This window comes from Montipora foliosa, chromosome 3, assembly GCF_036669935.1.
Source record: "Montipora foliosa isolate CH-2021 chromosome 3, ASM3666993v2, whole genome shotgun sequence".
Classification (NCBI taxonomy): domain Eukaryota; kingdom Metazoa; phylum Cnidaria; class Anthozoa; order Scleractinia; family Acroporidae; genus Montipora; species Montipora foliosa.
The window spans coordinates 536,935-561,934 of record NC_090871.1 but is presented as its reverse complement, the minus strand read 5'-3'; the positions used below and the strand labels follow the sequence as shown (position 1 = coordinate 561,934).

Sequence of the window (25,000 nt, the reverse complement as noted above, 5' to 3'; positions counted from 1 at the left end):
TTGGTGCCAATGTGACAGGAGTTGATGCTTCTGCACGTAATATACATGCTGCTTTAAAACATGCATCTTATGATCCATCAGTGGCAAACAGAGTTACCTACAAATGTGTTACAGTTGAAGAGCTTGCTGAAAAAGAACCAGAATCGTATGATTGTGTTGTGGCTTCAGAAGTCATTGAACATGTAATGGATAAGGACACTTTTCTTTTTGCCAGCTCACAGCTGATAAAGGTGGGTTTAAAGCAATCCCTCCCAAGTTGCTATTTTTACCATATTTTTAATTAACAAAAGACTCCATGGCCAATCTAAGGTTCACAGTGCTACCAGGTGGAAAATCAGACAATGGTTTAAATAAAATTAATGAATGCAACATGCATACTAAGAAATCGTGTGACCATGAACTCATGCATTTTTTCATTTATGGGCACGAGTCATAAATTACGAACTTTGAAAACATGGCGAGTGACCATAAATCATGAAATGCACAAGCAAGTTCATACGATAAACCCTAACTCCATCACTTTGTTTCCATAGCATCCTCCATATTGCACTCTGTAACCTCTTTTGCACTCTATAACATATTTATGCATTTGTCATTGATCAATCAGGAACACAATATTTGTTGACTATAATTACAATAAACATAGTCCATGAACCATATGCTTTGACACTACTTTATAACCTGGGGTCGTTTTAATGCTGCAACAAAGAGTCAGCTTATTTGCTCACTGGCCAGTTGATGATTTATCATATTAATACATTCAAATAATGCAGGAGAAGTGAAATTTCAGTTACATAATAGGAGTTCATACAGTGCTGAATTTCCTTTGTATCAATATTGTATTAATTGGATTTACTGAAATTTTAGACATTTTGTTTAATTTGAAGCCCCAGAATATTGAGTAGTAACTGAGATGTATAACAATAATAATTGTTAATATGTAATAATAATTTGAAAATGATTTAAATGAACCTATATGTATGGGTAGATACCGGTATGTGCAGATGTCATTTAACCAAACCCAGCAATGATTGTTTTTCCTGGTATTTTAATTGTAGCCAGGAGGATCGTTGGTAGTTACCACAATCAATCGAACAGCTTTGTCGTATGCTGCTGCCATTGTGGGAGCAGAATACGTTCTCAGATTAGTGACGCCGGGGACTCATGATTGGAACAAGTTTGTTACAGTGGAGGAACTGTCTGATCTTGTATCTGAAAGTAAGCTATTATTAACAGTGCGATAGTAAAATTAATATTATTATTATGCATTAATTTTGTTCAAGAACTTACATGTATAAGTACTTTATCAAAATTTCCAATATAGCATTAGTTGTAAAATTGAAGTGTGCTTTTGTCAAAAGCCACAAAACAACAATAACACACAAACACCTAGGAGCTTACAAGCTCGTTAAAATGTGGACCAGTGTACAATATAAAAACTACAGAGGGAATTACAACTATGATTTAACTTGCCCATCTCCTAAACATATATTAATAATTATTGTAATACCCTCCCTGTCACATACCCTCCCTACACCACCCTATTCCCATCCCTTTTTGAAAACTGACCCCTCCCATGTGCATTTAAAAAAATGAAATATTAATTTAATTACAGCTTAAAAGAATGTTTCTTCAAAAGGCACCTAAAAGCATTATGTCTCTGCCTTCCCATTGCTTGTGGGGTAATCTGATCCACTGTTTGCAAGTTATATACTTTATAAAATGATCGGTTCTTCCATTCTAGATTACATCCCAGCCATGTTAGTCCTAGCGCATTTCATCTTAAATTACACGATCATCGTTTGTTAATTACCAAACATTAGGGAGCTTACGCAACAGGACGGCTGGAAGACTCAGGACGGCAGAATGACGAAAAAATGTCGCACGAGACTGTACATTCCCAATCTTTCGCGACAATTTTTCGTCATTTTGCCGTCCCGAGTCCTGAGTCTTTCAGCCGTCCTGTTGCGTAAGCTCCCTAATTAGTATAGCTGGACGGCAGGTCTTTTCTACGGGTAACAGGTAACAGGTGACAAGCCCTGCCGGTATAATGGGTATCGGGTTTTGCGATTCACGTGTGCGTCGAAAAGTCTGAAGAAAAAACGATACTTCAGATAGCAAGCACAGGCCTAAGGTAAGGGGACTTTATTAATGTTGTCATGATCCTTCAAACCTTTGATACAAAGTTATTCCATTTGGAAAAACAATTTCTCACAAAGTATCGTGGTACTTACTCCCCCCAAAAATGACCCTAAATCACAGAAAATAACGTTTATATTGATATTTTTAATAACCTTTTTAAAGAAAGCGTTTTTATTGCAAAAAAATAGCTTATTTTGACTTTTATATTTCTCGGGTCCCGCCATCTTGAGCAATTGCGACTTTCGTGACACAAATTGCATCAAGGCAAACATGACACGCCACAATTATTCTCCTTGATTTAAACACATTCCGTTTAAATTTTCTCCATACACATTTTAAGACTATTCTCTTTGAAGAGGAAGGGAGGCTCCCATAGGAAACGAGAACCGCTCATTTTCTCTCTTGCCTCCGGCAGTTTAAACTAATACACGCCTCAGTAAGGTAGAGGATAAGGGAAAACGTTCTTCGATAAAATAGCGTGGATATTTAACTCATTATAAGTCAGTGCCTTTGTTAAAACGAACAAGAAGCAAACAACTTATGGATTATCATATGGCCCGTACGGCCCCGCGCGCGCTTTCATTGTAAAACTATTGGAAAAATGCCTGTATGAGGGCCGTACGCATTAGCGCGAGCAGGGCCAGAAAAGGCCGTTGGCAAAACCCGGATCGGATCGGATCGGATCGGATCGGATCGGATCGGACCGGACCGGACCGGACCGGATCGGATCGGATCGGATCGGATCGGACCGGATCGGATCGGATCGGATCGGATCGGATCGACAAAACCCGGACTGGTTCAATATCAAAACTCCTGCCAACAGACACATGAAATCCCTGGGTCACCAGTTAAGGTTACTTCCCACCTTCACGGGTGTCCTTCCGGAAAACGTTCGTACTTGCGTTTCAATAAAATCATTGCAAACTATACATCAGAAGAAAGCTTAATAAATGTGGACAGTTTTTGTATGCAAGGGCCAGCTGAACAAAGTACAAGTGCCGGATCTTGGGAGATCTGACCAGCAAATAATATTTAGACTAAAAACAAAATAATTATGTAAGGCTGGTTCAGTACGGCTGTGAGGATATATAGTTTTTGTTTGACCAATATTTCGTCGGGTACGGCCCGACTTCTTCAGGGAGTTATGTACGAGTTATGATTTAACTCCCTGAAGGAGTCGGGCCGTGCCTGACGAAAATTGGTCAAACAAACACTATATATCCTCACAGCCGTAAAACCAGCCTTGCATACTTATTTTGTTTTTAGTCTTAATAAACGTAGTTTACGCCAACAGATATAGTGTAATCGGGTATCGGATGCCGCTTCACGAGCAAAATGACTTCACAGTGTTGTTATTCACAAGCCATCAATCAACGAAATTGTCTCAGGCGTTTTCGATATTCTGATTGGTTGTTTAGATATCCGCATCTAAGGTTGGAGTAGCCAAAAATATGCGAGGTATGTTGTGTAAATGGACGCCATGAGAAATTATTCTAAATATCGGAATCTCCTGACAAGCTTTTTTTGATTGATGGCTTGTGAATAACAACACTGTGAAGTCATTTTGCTCGTGAAGCGGCATCCGATACCCGATAAATTTAACAGAAGAACCCTCGGCGGTTTCACGTCTTACCGGCGCCAATTCTAACAGTTACCAAAAGAAAAACTCGCTAAAGCAGTATATTTATGATAAACTACATTTACTAAACTTTCTTCTGATGTATAGTTTGTTATGATTTTATTGAAACTAACGCGAGTACGAACTTTTTTCCGGAAGGACACCCGTGAAGGTGGGAAGTAACCTTAACTGGTGACCCAGGGATTTCATGTGTCTATTGGCAGGAATTTTGATATTGAACCAGTCCGGGTTTTGTCGATCCGATCCGATCCGATCCGATCCGATCCGATCCGATCCGATCCGATCCGATCCGATCCGATCCGATCCGATCCGATCCGATCCGATCCGATCCGATCCGATCCGGTCCGGTCCGGTCCGATCCGATCCGATCCGGGTTTTGCCAACGGCCGCCAGAAAAAGCCGTACGGCCCTACTAGGAACACGAACTGCTCCGTGCGATGCATTTTTAAGGGCTTTCGTCGCTTTTAAACATCCAAGTAACTTACAGCCAGAAAAGCAAATGAGTGCTCTTAAATATTGTAAGAGCCCATATGATAAAATGCTTATTGACTGAGTTTAGGTCGCTGCGCTCGGTCTGTACGCCATGACCTCGGGCCAAATATTTTCCCATCTGGCCTTCCCACTCGGGCATTAAGTGCAGATTATCGGATAGGTATGCCTCGAACAATTGCTGTCTTCTGATACTCGTCTTAAGGGAGGATTGGTGTTCATAGCCTGCAGAGTAAACGTTTCTTGTCTGTTACCCGTTACCCGTAGAAAAGACTTGCCGATAGCTGGAAGTCAACCTTAAACAATATTAGTGTCTCTTAATTTGCTCACCAACCACTAGTTGTGATAAAATTGATAATATTTTTACACTGCAGTCGGTCCATTTGGTCCTATGTGACCAGAAAAGATCTAAGCAAGATCACACTTTTTTCAATCCCCATTTTGTGGGTGGGCGGTGTTTCACGATTCCTGCCGATCTGATTGGTTCTGGGTGCAGGTAGATTTTCTTATCCCGCTTGCTCACTGTTGGCGGGATCATGATTCTGTACCGAGTTATACATTGCAATTTTTCATTATTAATCTATTTATGTACTTACCTTTATTCTATCTACTTGAGAGAAATTATTGTTGTTTAAGATTCTTGGGGCAATTGCACCATGAGATTGGTCAGGTTTTTCACAAGCATTTTGTTGAGTTTTAGAGGAAAAAATATAAATAAATGCCTTTCACCAGCCCAGGCTGGTTGTGGAAAGAACTGTGCCCTCTACCTTGAGTATTACACTTGCCCTGCTGCCTTGGGAAATAATATTTCATAAACTCGGGCTTCGTGTTTCATCAGGGTTTCCAAACATGAGAAAACTGATGAAAGCACGAGGCCGAAGGCTGAAGGCCGAGTGCTTTTAGTCCCGTTTACATTCAAATCTTTTTTTGGTACGGCCGGGGTAAAAAAAAGGGGTCTGTGTACCCATAAAAGCAGCACGGCTCGGATGATTTCTACAGTGTAAACGTTAAAATTGAACCCGAGCCGTGCTCGATTTTTACCCGTGCTCGGACCAACTCGGAAGGTGGTCCGAACACGGGTAAAAAGGTCACCGAGCCATTATTTTGGATTCCAGTACAGTGTAAACAGTCATCCGAGCCGTGCCTCCATTTTCACCGAACATTTGTCACGTTGCGCATGGGTAGAACAAGGTAAAATGGCGGCCGCCAGTGAAACTGGTCAGAGAGCTCGAGGGAAGATTTGGAAAGAAAGCGGAGGATTCACAACGATAGCCACTGCTATCAGCAACATCATTAATTTCTTGCGTTTTCCTTTTGGTATCTGAGCCAAACCGAAATGTCATCTCGGCGAGCACACGACACCTGACACTTCTCATTTCAACGCAGCTCTTCACATTGAACGAAATTATGTATTACGTGTTGAACGTGATTACGTAATTATGTCAAAACGAGAAAAATCAATCTACAGATATTTAATGGATCAACTAGAAATACGACTCCCAAAATGCAGGAAATTGCACCTCCAGAAACCTAAATTTTCCGGGGAAGTATGCCCACGGACCACCCTGGAGGCTCGACCCTACATGTACGGGCCTCGTACTCAGCATCAGCTGCCTGTTATTGCAATTTTGCCGTCTGTTTGAAAATCTACTGAGAACCCTGCCCCTCTTTTGATGGTAGCTTTTAACCCGCTATTACCAACTTGCCGGGATAGAGTTAATAATGAAATTTCACTCCTCAGCTTCAGCAGTGAATGGGTTAAATGATTACTGTATGTTCTGATGAAATTTAAATAGTGGTTTTGATATTAACAGGCAGAGTGGCCAAGTGTTTTGAGTGTCGTACTTGCAATCTGTAATTCCCTGGGGAAAGAGCAAAGACGCGGCCGAAAAACTGGACTCCTTCGTCTGTCTTTCTTTGTTACGAAGCACTGCTTACACCAAGTCCCAGTCTCCCTACTGCATATTGTTCTGGGGAATCTTAGCTTTTTTTTAGCTTCTTGGCTGAGCTCGTGAAGAATTAATAACATTTCATTCAACTAACATCAATAATATTGATAATCGACTATGAAACAATTATTGTTTCATAGTCCACGAAAAGCATCCAAAGGCAGCAATTATAGTGCGATGCACCTTACTTTGCCCACCTAACAAAGTTTTTTTACGAAGTATCGACCAATCAGGGTGTGCGAATTTGATTGACAGTCACGCCTTCTTTCAAACATCACTCGGTTGTAAGTTGACGTATTTACATGTAGTTGTCAAATGTGAAAGTTTGTTGGGTGGACCATGGTAAGGCGTGTTGCACTGTAAGTATACTATTTTATTAATAATTTCCTTTCCATTTTGTACATTTTCAGATCGTTCAGAGATTGTTGAAGTAAAAGGAATGTCTTATTTGCCAATTTTCAACAAATGGTGCTGGATTGAAGACACAAGTGTAAACTATGCCCTAAGGGCAATAAAAAATGAAACAACATTTTCGAATTCACCACCAGAGGAGCAAACAACAAGGACAGACAATGGATAGATAAACATTTCAATTTAAAATGCATATTAAGTGTTTGGAACCATAATAAAAGTTTATTTATTGATGCAATTACTGGTATGCTTCAAAAACCAGACTGGGGACATCATTCCCACTTTCTGGGAACAGTATCTGGCTTTTTAAACCTCCCACAGAGCTTAAAAAATTGTTCTGTTCTTGTGAGACAACAATACGGGCATGATTACTGACTTCACCCAAGTCTAAAAGAAGGACTGTTTTGTGCGCTCACCTTGAAAGAGTGATAATATAAAGCAATTATATCAAAACTTGATGAGGTGAGAATAGTCCTTAGAGGGAATGTTGTTGGTTACATTGACTGACGTTTCGACAACCTGAGAAGAAGTCATGCGATGATGGTCGAAGCCACTTGTCACAACAGTTTTGAAAGGAAGTGGTAATCAAAGGGGGCATGTTGTAAGAAACTAGAAGGTACTGTATGGTTCTTATGATTACTGTAGACTCAAGATGCAAGGGACTGTAACATTACAACATGATAAATAATAATTTACAAAGGTTGCCTTTTATTTCCCAGTGACTAGTCTAGAATCTTTCAATTTCTAATTTACAAGTCTGATCTGTTTGAATGAAATTACTTGTACAGGTCCCACTGTATATTATGTATTTTAAACAAAGTACTTTTCCAGACAATAATAAGTTAAGTAGCTCGTCTTTGAGTTTGATTTATTAAAATTGGTTTTGAAAGCGACCAGTTGGAGGGAGCTGGAAATAGCATGAAAAACAAACAAGGTGATGATTGAGGAGAGAAGGGTCCCTCAATATTTCTTTCCTTTGTCCTTGTCTGGCTTAGAACGTATCCTAGTTTTTTACACTTACCCAAACTAACTGACAGACAGACGACCAGAAAAATCAGAAATTCTGATTGATTTTGTAAAAACCAACCAAAAATCATAATTCTATGGACATGTAACTTTACTTGTAAATATATTTCCACACGGTATTAATAAAAATATGTCTATTAGTTGTATTGTTCTTTCTATTTTCAAACATTGAAGATCATGAATCACTTCCCAAATCTTTGTTGACATTTGCCAAATCTTTGTAGGGAGGATATATAAGTATCATAGTTGATGTTGACATGTGTTCTCAGAGGTCTGCAAAAAGAGATGACAAGATATTGTTAAGGACGGTGCCTACTATTGTTATTGCTCATACGTTCTGGGCATCTCGAGATGCTTTACTAATACAGGATATTTTTGCGTGGTTTAAAATTACTGTATTTACCCGTGTATAAGTCGACCTTTTATGGCCTCAAAAGAAGCTCCAAAAATCGCCCTCGACTTATACACGGGTCAAAGATTTAGAGCGAAGTTCCAGCTAAATAATTTATTCAAAATTAACATAATGTTGTCTTTTGCATAACGTGGTATGCAGAGAAAGTATATCTTAGTAAGTACATGTATTATTGGTATCCAAAAAGAAAATTGGGGGCAACCATACATTTTTTAGGAAAAACACAATACACAGCTCTGTATTTTAAAGCTTTTTACAAATATTGTTCATGTATATCTTTGAAAAATTCAATTCAGCTTGTGAGGAGAAAATTTATATCAATCACTCTTGGAAGTGAAAGGGTTAATTCAAATAGCCTGCTTAACTTCATTATGTGCTTTCCTACTCAATTATTGTCAAAACAGGTAATGATTGTTCAAAATCATTTCCTCATTTTTTTTACTTCAATTTATAGCTCAAGCTAAGTTTAGTATATGGTACATGTCAGTGCAATTTGGAATAAATAAGCAAGAGTAATTTTTTTCACAGACAAACAGGTTTGTGCAATTTGCAGTCTTTGAAAAAATTTACAAGTGCTCATTTAGTCCAAACAGCATGAGAAAAATCATGTGAATCTTACTTAATAAAAAATAATTGGAGATGGTCTAGCAGAAGCAATGCACTCCCATCACGCAATCACACAAAAATTGCGTCATTCAGGGCTCAGGGCTGTCACTACTTTGAAAAGTAGAAGGCTGATGAGGAATAGTAGGCGGCTGTGCAAGCAGGCGCAGGAGGTCCAAGTTACAAGGGGGGTCTGCGGGCATGCCCCCCCAGAAAATTTTGAAATTGAGGGTCGTGGAAATGTCATTTTCAGCGTTCTCAAGGGATGTGTTTCCCACCAGAAAGACAATCAATTGAGAGTTTATGTTTGCTAGAAGTTCTTGTAGTCAATATCATGTAGAAAATTATGGACAAAATGAAAGTGCTTTGCATAATCAAAGGAAAATATTATTGACCGAGCAATTTCACTGGTATAAATAAATTAGATAAGAGATGACAATAAAGCAGAAAATTATCAAAGGATAACTACAACAGACATGGACTTGGCTTGACCGTGTGAGACTGGGAACTATTAAGCAAATTCGGAACATTGAATCGATTCACTCTACTTCTAACCCTCAAAACTGGGAAACGGATGCTTTACAAGCTTCTTCGATGGTATTTTAATTTAATAATAACAGTTGCAACATTTTTCATCAGCAGTACTGGTAGAATGAGACGAAAGTAGCCGGCTAAAGATCGCTTACTAGCCGGCGGTTTTGGCCGGCTACCGGCCCTTATTGACAGCCCTGAGGGCTCACATTTGATTGGCTATCTCTGAGTTTGTTCGCTCATTGACCAATCAGAATGCTTGGTTTATTACGTCTTTTTGCACTGAATTCTCTCTTTTCTACACTATATGTTACCTGAAAACTGCATTTCTCTCTGCTACTCAGAATGGAGTAATTTTTTTTTCATGTATATTACGATAAAAGAAAACCCTCAGACGTGACCAGTAGACTGTAGTGTTGACCTCCAACTGAATTTGCAATAGCCCTTTTCACGGTTAGTTTTTCTTATTTGCATTACAATGTAATCTAATGAGGGTGCGAGGCAATTTCGGGTTAAAAGTACAAAATAGCCCGAAATTGCCTCACATACATGCTAGATTACATTGTAATGCAAATGAGAAAAACTAACCGTGAAAAGGGCTATTTAGAGGATGTACATGGTACACTGTAAAGGAAACTTACAGAAATTCTGTTAGTCTGGTTTGCCATGGTAGAAATCCCATCATCATCTGCACATCACCAAACTTGAAAGCAAGGTCAGGATCAGGTATTCCATGGGTAGCTGTACAGCAGGGATAAAGAACAAGTCAATCTTGCTACTCAAGAGCAGCACAGCATGGAAAAATAGCAAAGAACATTAGTGAGATTTGGGACAGTCAAGTCTTATTAGGTTTTTAAATAGGCCAGTTGTGACACTTGATATTTGTCATATGAATGAAAAGAGCCCCTCAAAATAGCAATAAAATTTCTGCCGACCAGTTGGCTCAGTTTGTTGAGCATCAGACTACTGTGACAACTCCGGCCAGACCAAGAATCAGGGTCTTTACTGCGTTTTTCATAATTCTGCGGAATTCACCATCAAGCGTCAACAGCCAAACAGCATTTTGGCTTCCATCAATCAAACTTGCGACGCCAACCACAGATGATGAAATCAACTAATGCGTGACTAACCCACCAATCAACATTTTTGGTTCCCACGGTACCGTACATTTGCGTATTCAAACTTGACGCCGATGGAAAGCGATGGGATCTGTATGAATCTTTTCACTGAAGTATTTCTAAAAACATATAATGGTGTTCAAGTTGTGAACTAAACAAAAACTCCAATTTACTTTCTGGAGACAGAGTCGCTCTTCCCGGCTATGTTTGGAAATTTGATTGATGGAGGCCAAAACACAGTTTGGAGCTTAGTGCTTGAAGGTAAGATACCACAGAATTACGAAAAATTTCACCCTGGCTCATTGATTATCAATAAGACCTTGACCTTAATAGGTATTATTTTGTCTGAAAGTTTTCATTAGGTATTTCTGGTTTGTATTTCTGGTATTTATAAACCCCCAAAATTATGATAATGTAACTAGTTTGCATGGTTACTGTGTTGTTTTATTCTTGGTTTATTCTGTATAGTTGAATGCCTATAAATGAGAATACTGAAAGAGGAAGAGGGATATTAATTGGAAGCAACTTTGGAACAAGAGTCTGATCTACAGGCATAAAAATAATGGAGAAACTTGACAAGTGTATGCAATCTGAAGACAAGTCCTTCTCAGGACTTACATACATGTAGTTAACTACACTTACCCAGAGGATCAGGTTCCATCAAGGTAGTATGTTATTCTTTGGTTCAAATCATTTTCAAGTTAACAACTTAGCACTTCAATGCTCATGTTATATAATCAACAAAGTTCACGAATGATGAGACGACCATGATGGTGATAAAAAACAGGAAATACATTTTAATTATTAATTATCACTTTACCTTTAAGAAGGTCATTAAAAAATTCTGGTTCCATTTCTTTTATTGCTCTTCTTTTCGTTTGGATTCCTTTGCAAAATTCTCTGGAGGCTTCTATAATATCCCCTTTACCATCAAGTTCTGATAGCAAACTTATACACACCTGTGTTGGGGCTGGTATAAAAATGAGAAGCAAATTATTAGGTTTTAATTCCACCACTTGCACCCTATGGAGTGTCACCCAATAACTGTACAACATTGTTATACCCTTACATGGCTCAAAATTAATGATAGGGCATATTTAGCACAATAAATATGGCTAAGAATATGGGTTTACAGGAAATGTATGTTGAAGTATCGAGTTCACCGGTGCATTATACAAATCCTGATATTCATTCCCCAGAGCCTCGAGATGATGATTTTTGTTTAGGACTGAATTTTAATAATTTATCGAAAACTTGTGGGCTATTCTTAACCATAACCCTAACCCATACTCTCTAGTACAACCACTAAACAAGAATAGGTTAAAAATGTCAATAATTAAGACCTCTAAGCCACACATCCGGTTGAATGAACAAAATTCTAACCATTGGACTTTGAGCAAACAACCTTCAGAACATGCATGGATTGTTAAGCACCATCTCTCTCAGTGTGAGGTAATGACACTTTTGGTTGAATAAGCTTAACCTTTGACCCTTACATATGGCATTCTGCATGCAAACAATTTTTAGCACACCAGAAAAACTGAACGAAATTTGTGTGTCGCAAAAATATCACAGCAACTATTGAATTCACTACTTGCACAATCCCATAATACACCTCTATTACCCTCCCAAAACTTTTGCATAACCATTGTTTGCAATTTCTTCTGGGACATGAAAATGTCCCAAGAGAAGTCAAAAACAATGCCTATGCAGATTTTTGGGGGGTAAAAGTGAATTAAATTGAATTGAATTGATTTGTGCAAGTAGTGAATTCAGAGCACAAGCAAATTGGATCGAAGCTTTTGGGACCCCCATAATGTAATAGGGATAATGCAAACAGCACTAGTGTACTCTATACTAACGATCAGGGTCAATTTTATTGTACCTTTGATAATTTGATTCTTAGATTTCAAATCACATGACAAGGACATGGTGAACTAAACGGAAATGCTTTGCGTTACTTTTATATCTCTTGACGTTTTCCAAAGGAAATCTTTAATGAAATTTGAGAACTAAATACGCATCAATGTGGAAAAAAAAAAACAGGACACCTTGATATCTTTATCTTAAAAATTCCTGATTATTATAACACCTTCAAACTCGAATCGAAGCTTGCGTCTGGACGTTCACACAAGCTTCCAGGGTAACTGCAAATGCTGCTTGAAGCTTACCTAAAGAATCGTTGTCGAACTTCACATCCGTTGTCCTCAAAACAAATGTGTATTTGTTGGATTCCTCTTTAAAAACTTCCTTTTGCTTCTGTATGATCTCACTAGAAAAAGCAGCAGTTTTCCTTTTAAGTACACCTAGAAAGAATATCAAAACTTCAGACGAAGCCGGCTACAATGACAATGAGTTGTAAGATTACTATGAATTGCATCACCGTGAAAATAATAAATATGGCTACCTTGTCTGTCATAGACACTTATGAACGGGATTCCCATAGCCATTGACCACACGACAAGTTGAGCAACGTCTGCAAAACTGATGTGAGACTCCAGAACTACAAAACTGATATGCCGAGGAAGTTTAGTGAGGCCTTTCGAATCCTCTCTTATTTTTCCAAAAGAGCACGGTTGTGATACGACTGAGAAATATAAACGTCTAAATTGTTGAAACAGTAAAACTATGGCCGATTTTAGGTACAGTATAAGATAAATAATACTAAGGAAACATTTGAAGACCCACATTTTGGTCAAAGTGTTCTGGAAGGTAAAGGTTTCCGGCGACCAATGTCCATTTTTCTAAATCACTCTCGAACACCAGTTACGAGTGACAGCGTGTGAGCATGCGTACGAGTATCTTGCACGTCCACGTGCAATACTAGGATTGCGTGACTCATGACACCGGAGAATTCACGAAAGCTCGCGTTTTGTGTTGAAAATAGAAATACCTATGTCTACTGACTCGCTAGAAAGATGAAACGAAATGTATCAGAGGAAAAGTTAAAATTAAAATGCTTTATTTGGTATCAGGACAAAGCGTGCAGTTGGGTATTAGTCTCCATGGATATTGTAACACCAAAGAAAATATGTGATCGGCTTCAAATAACAGAGAAGAGGTCATGCACCAGCAATGGCAATGAAGACAAAGAAAGAAAGTTTTTGTGCACCGTAAACGGAAAAAATACGGACAAAAACATGAAACAAAAAGACTTGTCGAGTTTCATAACCATCTCTGACCCTGTGCATTAACTATGATGAAACAGGTAATTTTATCATTCAGCGCAACAATCAGTCTCCCCTCCCCCCTCCCCTACGTCCCCCATCGGGACGGAAATTAAAATTAAAACTGACGGCAACGTCACGTAAACAGGAGGCAAACTAAGGGCCGAAATGTCACGCCAAGTGTCACAGAAGTAAATATAGCTCTGAGAGAGCTGGTAACGAAAGAAATAAAGGAAGATGGCGCCTCTGTGGAGAACGTGTTCTGGGTTTCTTCAGCTACATTTGGCCCAGAAAGTAACTAATCCACGCTTCATGTTGAAAACAAGTTTGAGTTTCGGGTCGATCCACTTATACAGAGTTCCGTTTGTTCAGGTGAGGGCTATCAGTCAATTTTTATCGTGATGCACGGAGGAATTAAACGACTGTTTATTGTGCTTTGTGTTTCCGGTATGTACTGTAACCTTGGAAAAAATAGGACAAAATTCGTATAGGGTCCGTAAACAATGTACACAATGCCCTTCTGCAATCGTTCATAAACAAACAGTGATCATAAATATGTAATACAGAGAGTTTGCAAGTCCGTCATCCTGAAATACCGGATGCCGGTCAAAGGTTTAAAGTGAAAGCTCTATATTTCAGCTCAGGGTTTTTGAAGTATTATTGTAAGCTTGAGTGTTCATCGTGGATTCCAATTCAGTTTTAAGCAATTTTAGATGTAAACAATGTTATAAATTAGCTTTTAGTTCAGTTCATGACCACCCCATATGCTGCAGGGCTTTATAAGGGTTTCTTGTATCAGTCAATTCCAAGAGCGCCCATCCCACTCCCCCTCCGGGAAAACCCCCGGGCATTTGACGGTTACAAAAAAAATGGTCAAATGCCCCTCTATGTTGACAGTTTACACCGTCAAATGCCCCACCAGTTAGGGCCTCAAAAAGCGTCAAATACCCCATCCTCCCTGCAAAGAAGCAATTTTAATTCAAGTAAAAAGACTTAAAGAACTAATTTTAAAGCCTTTTCCAGCATTAGAGGTAGTTGTCATGAAATGTTTATTTCTTTTTTTTTAATTTAAACAGTTAACTGTTTATGTTAAACTTTCATTAATAGTAATTTCAGAAGGATTCACCTATTTTTGACAAACTGATGTCTGATGTTTTAATAACATGTAAACAAATACTGTACGATCGATGAAGGATGTCATCACGACATACTGATGACATTAAATGGCAAAAATGAAGGAAAAGGTCAAGATTACTTATCTTTCAATAAAAGTTGAACAAAGTATAGTGGCCACAACCGCTTTACGGTTGATTTTTTACTCATTCATTCCAGACTTTAAGCAGCGGCATTTTTCAAGCTACTGCTCGGTACAAAGCCGACACACGTATACTGGTAATTGTGGTGAGGGAAAATTCTCTATGTAGCAACCGATTGCAAACGTTTTTGTCAATAGTCAAATGCCCGCCTGTACGGGTTTCATTTTGTTTCAAATTCTCCTCTATCCTATTGTCAAATGCTCGGGGTATGCCTGGGATGGGAGGAAGGGGGGGGGGGGGGGGGGATGGGCACACTTGGAATTGACTGATACATTAATGACTATTGTGTTAAAATGCAGGCTATCTACCTGTCTGTCTGACAGTATTAGGAGGGTTAAATCCACAGTTTGAGAGTCCAACGTCTTAAAGTGCCCCTGACCCTTCAACTTGTTTATGTTTTTGGTAGATTTTCCTATCTTTCAAGAACTCATTTTCGCAATTTTTTTTTAAAAATATTGAATCCTGATTCTGTTACGAGCACTTGAAGTTACTGAAATTTTTAATTTTTTACACGCTATAAGCCCCACTGGAGAAATTATTGTCTCGTGGGCTCATTAGGAACGAGCCAATGAGAAGTGTCTGATATTTGACATTTTTTAGCTGTGACGTAAAGGCCTGGCCAAACGCTCGCAACATTTCAATGCAACATCTTGCAACATTGGTGCATGATGTTGTAACGTGTTGAATGGACTGGCTAAACACACGCAACATATCACAACAGGGTGGGCAAACGTACGCAACATGTTGTGCCCAACAATGTTGCACGATGTTGCATTGAAATGTTGTGAGTGTTTGGCCAGGCCTTTAAAGAAAAGGACATTCCAGCAACTCAAGCTTGACGATGTCCTTTTCTTGCGTCACGCTCGATAAATAGACACATTTAGCCGAGTGGGGGACTAATGCGAAGGATAGGTGAAAAAGTAGTCGCGACTGCCTTCACTTTTAGCGCTCGTAAAAAAAATTACGAAAATGACTTCTTAAAAGATATGAAAATCTACCCAAAAAAACAACTTGAAGGGTTAGAGGCACTTAAAGCCATTTGCCAAGTTGTTTTGCTGAGGTGTTGTGTTTGGGTCATTTACCGGTATTGTGCTTATGCATAGGGTCTTAGGTACCAACCATTGCTTGCAGGTTAATATTTTGTTTTTCCTAGGTATAGCTGCAATATTTTGTGTGACATCAACCATTATTATTAATGTACCAACAGGAGATTTATTGGCTGTAAAAATGGTGGTTTAATATTATTTGTTTGGTGGTTGTCAAATTTGAGTATCAAAAGAAGTTTAACCTCAATGGTTTGTAACAGTGAACGTTGCTATTGTCTCTTGCCTCTTGCTGTTCCTAATTTCTCATGTCATGAGAGACAGTTTGACAACAGAGCACACTGGCAATGACAATTTTATTGTTTTCAAAGAAAAATAGAACTTGATTTATTTAACCCATTGACTCCTAAACTGCCTGCAATTGATGAGTAAAATCGTCTTTAGACTGGCGTTAGAAAGAGTAAAACCTATCAAGTCTCACCCAGGAGTCAATGCGTTTAGAAGACTGACTGAGGAGTGTATTAGCAAAAATCTCCTTGGACATTTGCAAACTCCGCATTAGGAAAACAACATGTCCAGGAAACAACCACAAAATGAGAAGGGACTTTTTACATGATACAGGGGCAACCTTTTATGGGAGCAGGCTCACTCGTGTCCCCTCCAGTCACCTTCTGTACATGTTCTTCATATAATTATATGTATATAACAGGTAACATCCCATGCCAGTCGTAATGTCACAGGGCAAGCACTAATATCAAGTGACAAATTAAAATACTGTAGTCCCCTTGCCTATTTTTAACAAATTTCAGTTTCATTTTCTGTAGAGAACAAGTGCGCATCATTTGAGGCAATATGGTACAGGAGCTACCTCAAAAGTATTACAAACAATTAACAGCAAATTTTCTTCATGCAAGGTACATGTACACATTTTTTTCCTGCTTTATTGGACCCAGAAGAAATAATACTAAAAATAACAGCAATTTTATACCTGTAGGAGCATATGAACTAAAGAATAAAATAATCTCAATAGTGGAAGGAGTCCAATGAGTTATAATTATGCAAAATAATGCGGTCAGGGGAGGAAGAGGTTAGCTACATGTATTTACCTTAAGGTACGGTAGGTAGGTAAGTCTGGTTACGAGCCATTAGGCCGGAGCTTATCGCGGTTTCTGTAGCATAAACTGACTAGTAGTATTTCTACTCCCCCCCTGGATGGGATGCTAGTCCAACGCAGGGCTAACCCCAGCATTAAATTTGCTGGTACTCATTTATACACCTCCTGTGTGGAGAGAGGCACCATGAGAGTAAAGTGTCTTGCCCAAGAACACAACACAATGTCCCCAGCCAGGACCCAAACCCGGACCACGTGATCCAGAGTCAAGTGCACTAACCATGAGGCCACCACACCTTCCATTGACCTTAAGGTTATGTTTTAATCCTGCCATTTCATTATAAATGGTTCATGTTTGCAATATAATAGTGGTCGAAATGTAACTACCAGTATTGTAATAATGAAGTGCATTACCTGATGAGAATTTGAAGCAATCATAGTTATTACCGTCTTACCAATAGTGGCTGTTTTTTCTTATCTGCAGCAAGGGCTACTGTTTGTTGCAGGGCGACAGCACGGTGACCATGCTGGTGTGAATATAACTGCTAAAAGTTTAAAGGGAGTATCTTCTGTCAGTGGTTGGGTAATACTCAGGAGAATGTTAAAGCATGTATGGCCAAAAGACAGACCTGATCTAAAGAAGAGAGTGGTGGCTGCAGTTGTTCTGCTTGTTGGTGCTAAGGTACTGTAGACATGCTCCACATCCTAAGCTTCTTCACTGTAAATTAATTATCAGCAGTGATTTCATTAGAATCCGGTCACCGGCGGTATACTGCCATCTGTTTGTCAGAAATTTGCCTCTCACCGCCAGCTTCTCTGCCTTGATTCTTACGCAAACCCTTGTAAAAGACAGCAGTGACTGCGGCTTACATTGATTAGCCCAGGCATCTACATGTACGTGTACTTCAAAAGTTATTGGCAGGGCATTACATAATTGGGGAGGAAGTGTTACAAAATGCAATCTGCATCACATGCATGAAAAAGAGTAATCATGGACTTGCTCTTACAACAGTTTTTCAAATACTCTAATATTGAAATTAAAAATAAACTCATTGTTTACCCAAAGAAGGGGAAATATATGCACAAAATCATGTCTGTAATTACATGTATATTAGTCAGTCCGCACAGCAACTGGCTACTTGTTGCAGTCTGTAAACCCTGAGCTATTGCCAAGCTAGAACTAAAATAATATTAAACATTCAACATATCAATTATTATTATTGTGACCTGACACAAATGCTTTAATGTTAATTATAATGTTTTAAGGTTTATTGGCTTGATACCAGTCAAGACTATAAAAACATTAATTTAACCCTTTCAATCCTGAGTTTTCCCTTTTGATGGGTTAAATCATCTGGCCTCTGTTTTTCATAAGGTGGATAATGCTATTCATAAGGGAGTCAGGATGGCTTAAGTGGTTATCAACTGCACCTCCCACCTCTGTGACCCAGGTTCAACTCTGGCCTTGAGGTTGTATGTGGGCTGAGTTTCAGTCGATCTCAGTCTGACTCCAATGGTTTTTCTCCGGGTACTCTGGTTTTCATCCCTCATCAAAATCAACTCTAGATCAGTTACGTGTACATCCGGGCGGAAACCCTTGTATAGGCTGGGATAACCTCTGGTATCTCTCCCTTTCAGTGTATTGAATAAATAAAGTTGGTATTACCAGATAAATCACTATCCAGTGGATAAACCCTGTTACATAGCAAAACCAATTGAGTTATCCAGTGGATAGTGATTATCCAGATAGCGCCCTCCATCCTTCACCTTCGAACAACTGGCCCCTGGTGCAAGACAGAGGAAAATATACAGGTGTCATTCTTATAAGGGAAATGGTTAGAGGGGTTTTTGCTTGGAAAGAGATGCCGCTTTAACATACCCTATTGGCAAATAAAATCATCTGGCATTAATAGGCAGGGAAATCTACAAGTGTGACTCTTAGAATTGAAACAATTAACTGCTGTACCAGTGTCAGGTTAATTTCCAATTTTTTTTTGTCTGCAGCTGGTGAATGTTCAAGTTCCTTTTCTGTTTAAGTATGCTATTGATTACCTCAGTGACTTAGATCCTACTGCTGTCATGCAAACAACCGAAGGAACCGTCTTCACTGTTCTGACTGCACTTCTTTTGGGGTGTAAGTATTGACTTTGTAGCACAGGTCTTGTGTTCATTGTCGAAATGTGGTGAATGGTTGGTGATTCAAGTCCCTTCGTAATAATGTTAGGCTTATGACAATGACAGTGATGAAACTATGTTACAGGTAACTACCATGGTAGTCAATGTTCTTGGTGGTGACTGTCTTGTCAGTGGTGGTCACTGTGATTTAGGATTGGGTTGGATGATGATGCTGACGATGATTCCCTTTTACGAGGCTTTGTCTTCCAATGGTTAGGGTGCTTGCTTTGAGATCCAGAGATCCCAGGTTCAAGACCCGTTCTACAACCACTAGTTGAATTTGATCATAGTGGCCCCTGGTTCAACTTCTCGGCTGCACGTCAGTCTATAGTCAACTGGTTTTGCCTTTTCATAGCATTTGCAGATGCAAAGTAATGACATATTATTTCCGTTGAAAACAACAGAGTCATTGTAATGCCATATTGTCTAATGTTATTTGACATTCCAGGGAAACCTGACAATATTAATTTCCTTTTTTTACTCCAATCCATTTTATGTCTGTGTGCTTTAGATGGAGCAGCCCGTACAAGTGCCTCTCTTTTTAATGAACTGAGGAATGCAGTTTTTGCTAAGGTGGCTCAGGGGTCCATTCGTAGTGTTGCACGAAGGACATTCCTCCATCTCCATAATCTGGACATGAAATTTCATGTCAAGAGACAGACAGGGGCGTTGTCCCGAGCCATTGACAGGGGAACAAGGTATTTAACATCTAACAACAGGAAGTAACCTATGTGTTTAGGAAGCTAATAAGTTGTCATTTTATTTTTGTCAAAATAGTTATTTTCAAAGTAATATTACATTATACTGGTAAATAAATGCCATCTCTTTACAGACCTTCGGACCAGAAAATGGGCCGTAAGGTCAGAATATAGGCTACAGTACTTGCAGCCTCTTCCAAGTTTGTATTTGGTTTGATCTATAATACAATGTGATACAGTAACTTATATAAGGAGGGAGAATGTAACAAGCAATACAGTTTTCTAACTTATGGCCCTCAAAATATGAAATTGTTTATGGTTGCTGAATTATTATTTTTAGAGGCATCAATTTCATATTGAGCGCACTGGTGTTCAATATCTTTCCAACATTCTTCGAAGTTCTGCTTGTATCTGGGATACTGGTAAGTATTTGATCTGTAATATTAATTTTATTAACTTGCATGTCTCACAGGTTTATTGCTTTTGTCGCTAGAATCTCGGTGGAGGCTTCACCCTCACCCCCAAGGGACAGGGGTTGGTTAAGACTCTTTTGCTCATATCGCCTCTGAAAGTCAAGGTGAAATGGCAGCTGGACGTTAATGGTTTTAGTCTCTGAAATTGCTATCATATATTCAACAGATTTTCCACGAGCACACATTGCATGAGATCGTAAATGGGCAATGAGGTGCATAACCATTTTCCAGATCTGACAACCACAGATGGAATAAGAAATTGTTTATTGAATTTTAAGAAATTTTGAATATCCTGGAACTTGAACATTTTGCTTTCTGGCACAATTTTTCAGCTTGGCTACACTTAGTGCAATAATTGTATGGTATATGAGCCGAAGATTGAGCGCACATTAATAATTTTAGAATCGCCCAACTGCTCAACACACAGTCAGGAGCGTAGCTAGGATTTTTCAAATGGGGGATCACACTCTCTCACATCCAGGGCACTTACCGGTTTGTCATGTTGATATCCACACTGTGTTTAGTGAAAGAGACAATTTTTCAAATGAGCAGTGAGTGCAGGGGGGAGGCACAAGCCTACAAAATAGCTGCATAGATAAGGTAAGTTCCAGGTGACATAAATTACTCTGTTCCAGTTTCACAGATATGGTTTGTATTACCGGTATGTTGTTGACTGTCACAAAGTGGGGAGGGGGGGGGGGGGCACCCAGAACTCCCCAGAACTCCCCAGAACTCCCCAGAACTCCCCAGAACTCCCCAGAACTCTCCAGGACCCCCCAGGACCCCCTGGCTACTCCTCTGCACAGCATAAAGTTTGAAAACAAATCTGTCATGTTTTTCATGCTGGTGATGGCATGTGCTGGCTGTGAACTTTCTTTTGCTTCACCATCAAAATTTAATTTCTGTCCATAAAAGGCTTTTGAGTGATCATGCTATCCTTTTCCTTCTCAAAAATACAATGTTTTTCTTTTTAAGTTTGCTACCGGCCTATCGTGGATGTTGCAGAAAATTGAAAAAAAAAAAGATTATAAGACGTTCTGAAAGATAAAAGGACCACTTTACTTCTTATGTGACCATTTCCTTTTTTCTCTTTATGCCGTTTCAAGTATTGTGGTAAAATTGAATGAACTAATGAAGTTTGAAGTTGTTTATAATAATTATTGTGTCTACTGACATCATTTTATTTTTCAGACTTACCGCTGTGGCAAAGAGTTTGCATTCCTTACTCTGGGCTGTATAGCCACTTACACTGCATTCACTCTTTTAGTTACACAATGGAGGTATAACGTACTGTATAGTATACTATTGGCTGTTTTTATACGAGAGGAGCATAATCCATCCAGGCGAATTATGCGTCTCTCACGTGATCCGACAAGTGTAAAGATGTGACGAACTCTATAAGACGCATAGTCCGTCTAGGACGAACTTGGGCAAACATTTTTTCTGCGTCTGTTAGGTTCGTCAAGTATAAAGACGGGTACAAGACGAAAAAGGCTTCTGGACGAACTATCTAGTTTAGTGCGTCTTCGAAGACGTACGAAATTGGATATTTATTCTTGGTTTTCATGTGACGTCATCAAAACTGAAAAATAGGGAATTATCAATCCTTTTCGGATTTTAGTTTAGTTAGTTATTAGAAGAGTTGAAGACTTGTCTTTTCACAAATTTTCAGTTTGGTGGGGTTTATCGTCTTGTGAAAAGGCAAGGTTAAATTTCTAAGCTTTTGCGTGACACGATGTTAAAATTGCGGTCGCGAATGCTATCACGCAAGTTAAAAAAGTGACTTGTCCGCTGAGATTTTGCAATCTGAACAGTCCTTGTATGAGAATAAGTACTCACATAGATATTTATGAGCTCTCAGAAGACGACTACTGGCTTTTTATAGCAAAACTCGATGACATATGTTTTTGTCAGCTTCCGGCCGCCATATTTGTGCCCCAGAGAGGGACACAAACATGGCGTCTCCATACAAAGCCTTATAAATTTGAGTAAAACATTTCTTCGAATATCTCCCGCACGATACATCGCACAGACCTGAACCTTTGTGAGTGTGTTTGAATATTCATCTTTTTTTATCTCTTTGATTCTTGACTTAATTTGCTTAATGGTTTTGATGATGGTGTGACAGTGAAAACCGGCAATATTTGTCTTTTTCACAGACGAAGAAAACATTTTTGCCCAAGTTCGTCCTAGACGAATTATGCGTCTTCAGTATAATCAAAGGTATCCTGTGGTAAGCTCGTGGAGTAAGTAAGATACTGCGTCAGGGAGGTGATATAGCGAATTATCAAGCCTTTAAAGTGGTTACAAATGCAGTGTAATAAATTTTTCTGTTTTACAAATGCATGAATGCGCCTGCCGCCTTAACGATTATTTAACGAATGCATGAATGCGCCGGCCGAACTTGAGACGATCAGAAATCGATTACAAATTTCCATTGTTTACGCCTGGCAGCCTGATTCGCCAACCATCCGGATAGCTCTCCACGAGCAAAAAAACGGCCATCGTCACTCGTGGGTGATAGGGTTAGTTTTTAAAGAAATTTTGGTGCTGCGTTGGTTTTATCAAACAAGGTTGATGTCAATTAAGTGCCGTAAGAGAGATTTGCGCTCACATATAGAGCAGGTCATGAGCTCAGCAAATTGATCTTGTTCCCAACTGTGTGGCTTCATGGCTCTGTTGGTAGAGCGCTGCACCAGAGGTCATGGGTTCGAATTCCGTTGTAGCCTCCTGAATTTTTCAGGTGTCTGTAAAGAGACAGTTGCTCAAATTGTCTAGTTAATTGCGAGGATCATTTCTACATTTCGTCTATATCCCGCGTTTCATTTCTTTCATTCAGTGATCAATTTACCTTGTTACGATACTTTTGGCCTCGAAATATCGTTTACTAGGATCTCTTGTTACCTTCCTCAGGACCAAGTTTCGTGTACAGATGAACAAAGCCGATAATGAAGCGGGCTCCAAAGCGATTGACTCCCTCATTAACTATGAAACTGTGAAGGTACAGTAAAAACATAACAAGAGGCTACAGCTAGTCTATACCCTGCCCTTCACTTCGGAGATTTCTTGTTCAAAAGTCACTTAAAGACGGCGTGTTGACGTCATATCATACAGCTGAAATTAGAAAGACGAGACGAGACGTGTTTGAGCCGCAGACGCAAACTGGAAGTGAACATTTCCCATGCAAGGATAGTAGTACTTTTCCTAGAGAGACAAGATACGTAGCGATATCAACGTGGTAGTGTCAAGTAAAGTTGAAAAGGAAGCCAGCTCACTTAGTCCCGGTTGCGGCTCTGGCTCAAAGTCGTCTCGTGCTTAATTTCGCTACTTATGTACAGTGAGGAACGCGGACTCTTGTCTTCGGTCACGAACACAACATTTTTAAAACGGTTTCCTTAAGGAGAATCCCTCTTTAGTCTCGGTGGCCGCGCAGACAAAGCGGATGTCGTCTTTGAGTCAGGAGGGTAGGTTTGAATCCCACTTAACATACTTCATCTTTCCATTGTTTTTCTAACAAAGAGAAACTCCGAAAACGTTCTTGAACATAATGAATAGAAAAAGAAACAAGTAGAACAAGAATATCTTTTTCCTTCAACATTGCTGCCATTTCTTTATTTTCTTTACCATGGCCATGGAAGAAATTTGAGTTAAAGTTCAGGCATGACTTTGTTTCCTTGGATGTGATTGTTTTAGATGCAAGAAACATGTACCTAAGAACATGTAGTCCTTAAGAGGGGCCGCTCCAAGTCTATGGTTTTATAGACTGTGTACTGTAATGTAGAAAATGATGTTAGGCGAGGCGACCAAATACATAACAAGATGTGGAGGGTTTCTTGTGATGGCTGGCTTTTCTGTAGAGTTGAATTTACGCGATACATGGAATTCTTTCTTAGTCATTTCAGTTGCCTTGCATTTTTCTTCTCACTTTTCAGTATTTTAACAATGAGGAATACGAAGCGGAGAGATACGACAAGCTTCTCGCGGATTATGAAAAAGCGTCGCTTAAAACGACTACAAGTTTAGCTTTTTTAAGCTGGGGTCAGAATTTGATCTTTAGTGCTTCACTCAGTGCAATCATGGTGCTCGCTAGCCAACAGATTCTGAAAGGTATGGCGGTAGTCATTGTCAAATTACAGCGGCCTCAGAGTGCCGTGGATAAAAGTAAAGGATAAAATAAACTGCCTTCAAAGTTTGAAAAGTGCTCCGAGGTTGTGATATTTTTCTCTCGGCGCTTTCAACTTCAGCCGCGCCCTCACAGAACCAACTCCCAAAATAACGTGGTGTTCATGGGCCCGTTTCTCGAAGGTTCCGAAACTTATCGAGCGTGGACCATGAAGGAAGAAGGACTTCCGGGAAACGGGCCCCTTTGTATATTGCACCGAAGTCATCCTCAGAGACCCTGGTTGTAGTCGGTCAGTACGAGAGGAAAAAACCAATGGCATAAGAAAATTTACAAGAATGTCCTAACTTTGTCGGTTATTTTTTGGTCCAGTCCTGACCGATTGTCCATTAGTCTGCAAGATTGCACTAAAGGATGTGTGACGAGGAAGTATGGCCGAATTTGCCGGACTGTTTCGATTGCGGCTTAAGTGTCCTAGTATCCAGTAATCTCAAAATGGTTTTCCCCACCGCGTAATCCGAAAACAGTAAGCTACTTAAAATTAACCTGTTCGCAGGCCTGAAAAACATGAATAGCG

General features: G+C 39.4%; 3 protein-coding genes across 3 annotated transcripts in view; 2 read left to right on the top strand and 1 right to left on the bottom strand.

The window, feature by feature from the left end:
* Positions 1–7,796, top strand: part of LOC137996402 (ubiquinone biosynthesis O-methyltransferase-like) — a 10,203-nt gene extending 2,407 nt beyond the window's left edge. Inside the window, exons 3-5 of the mRNA XM_068841779.1 lie at positions 1–230; positions 1,059–1,218; positions 6,630–7,796. The exon at positions 1–230 is cut by the window's left edge and continues 13 nt beyond it. Of these exons, the coding sequence (XP_068697880.1) occupies positions 1–230; positions 1,059–1,218; positions 6,630–6,799 (560 nt within the window). The 3' untranslated portion in view covers positions 6,800–7,796. The remainder of the gene's footprint in view (positions 231–1,058; positions 1,219–6,629) is intronic.
* LOC137996403 (dehydrodolichyl diphosphate synthase complex subunit Nus1-like) lies at positions 7,319–13,092 on the bottom strand. Its single transcript, XM_068841780.1, has 5 exons — positions 12,728–13,092; positions 12,492–12,626; positions 11,141–11,290; positions 9,844–9,943; positions 7,319–7,929 (listed from the first exon to the last, which is right to left on the bottom strand). Exons 1-5 carry the CDS (start codon positions 13,008–13,010, stop codon positions 7,839–7,841), a joined length of 759 nt encoding a protein of 252 aa, XP_068697881.1. The 5' UTR covers positions 13,011–13,092; the 3' UTR covers positions 7,319–7,838.
* Positions 13,093–13,704: 612 nt separating this feature from the next.
* LOC137996400 (iron-sulfur clusters transporter ABCB7, mitochondrial-like) overlaps positions 13,705–25,000 on the top strand; it is a 21,189-nt gene continuing 9,893 nt past the window's right edge. Inside the window, exons 1-9 of the mRNA XM_068841777.1 lie at positions 13,705–13,859; positions 16,671–16,760; positions 17,442–17,639; positions 18,962–19,091; positions 19,644–19,830; positions 20,171–20,252; positions 21,495–21,583; positions 23,217–23,304; positions 24,236–24,410. Of these exons, the coding sequence (XP_068697878.1) occupies positions 13,725–13,859; positions 16,671–16,760; positions 17,442–17,639; positions 18,962–19,091; positions 19,644–19,830; positions 20,171–20,252; positions 21,495–21,583; positions 23,217–23,304; positions 24,236–24,410 (1,174 nt within the window). The 5' untranslated portion in view covers positions 13,705–13,724. The remainder of the gene's footprint in view (positions 13,860–16,670; positions 16,761–17,441; positions 17,640–18,961; positions 19,092–19,643; positions 19,831–20,170; positions 20,253–21,494; positions 21,584–23,216; positions 23,305–24,235; positions 24,411–25,000) is intronic.

Bases quoted from the DNA above. Each gene is read 5' to 3' on its own strand.
- LOC137996403 (XM_068841780.1), bottom strand. From the start codon at position 13,010: ATGTGGGTCTTCAAATGTTTCCTTAGTATTATTTATCTTATACTGTAC. The intron at 11,291-12,491 runs GTAAGCTTCAAG...TTTTTATACCAG, and splicing joins GTTCGACAACGATTCTTTAG to CCCCAACACAGGTGTGTATA. The intron at 9,944-11,140 runs GTAAAGTGATAA...CCTGCTGTACAG, and splicing joins TTTTAATGACCTTCTTAAAG to CTACCCATGGAATACCTGAT.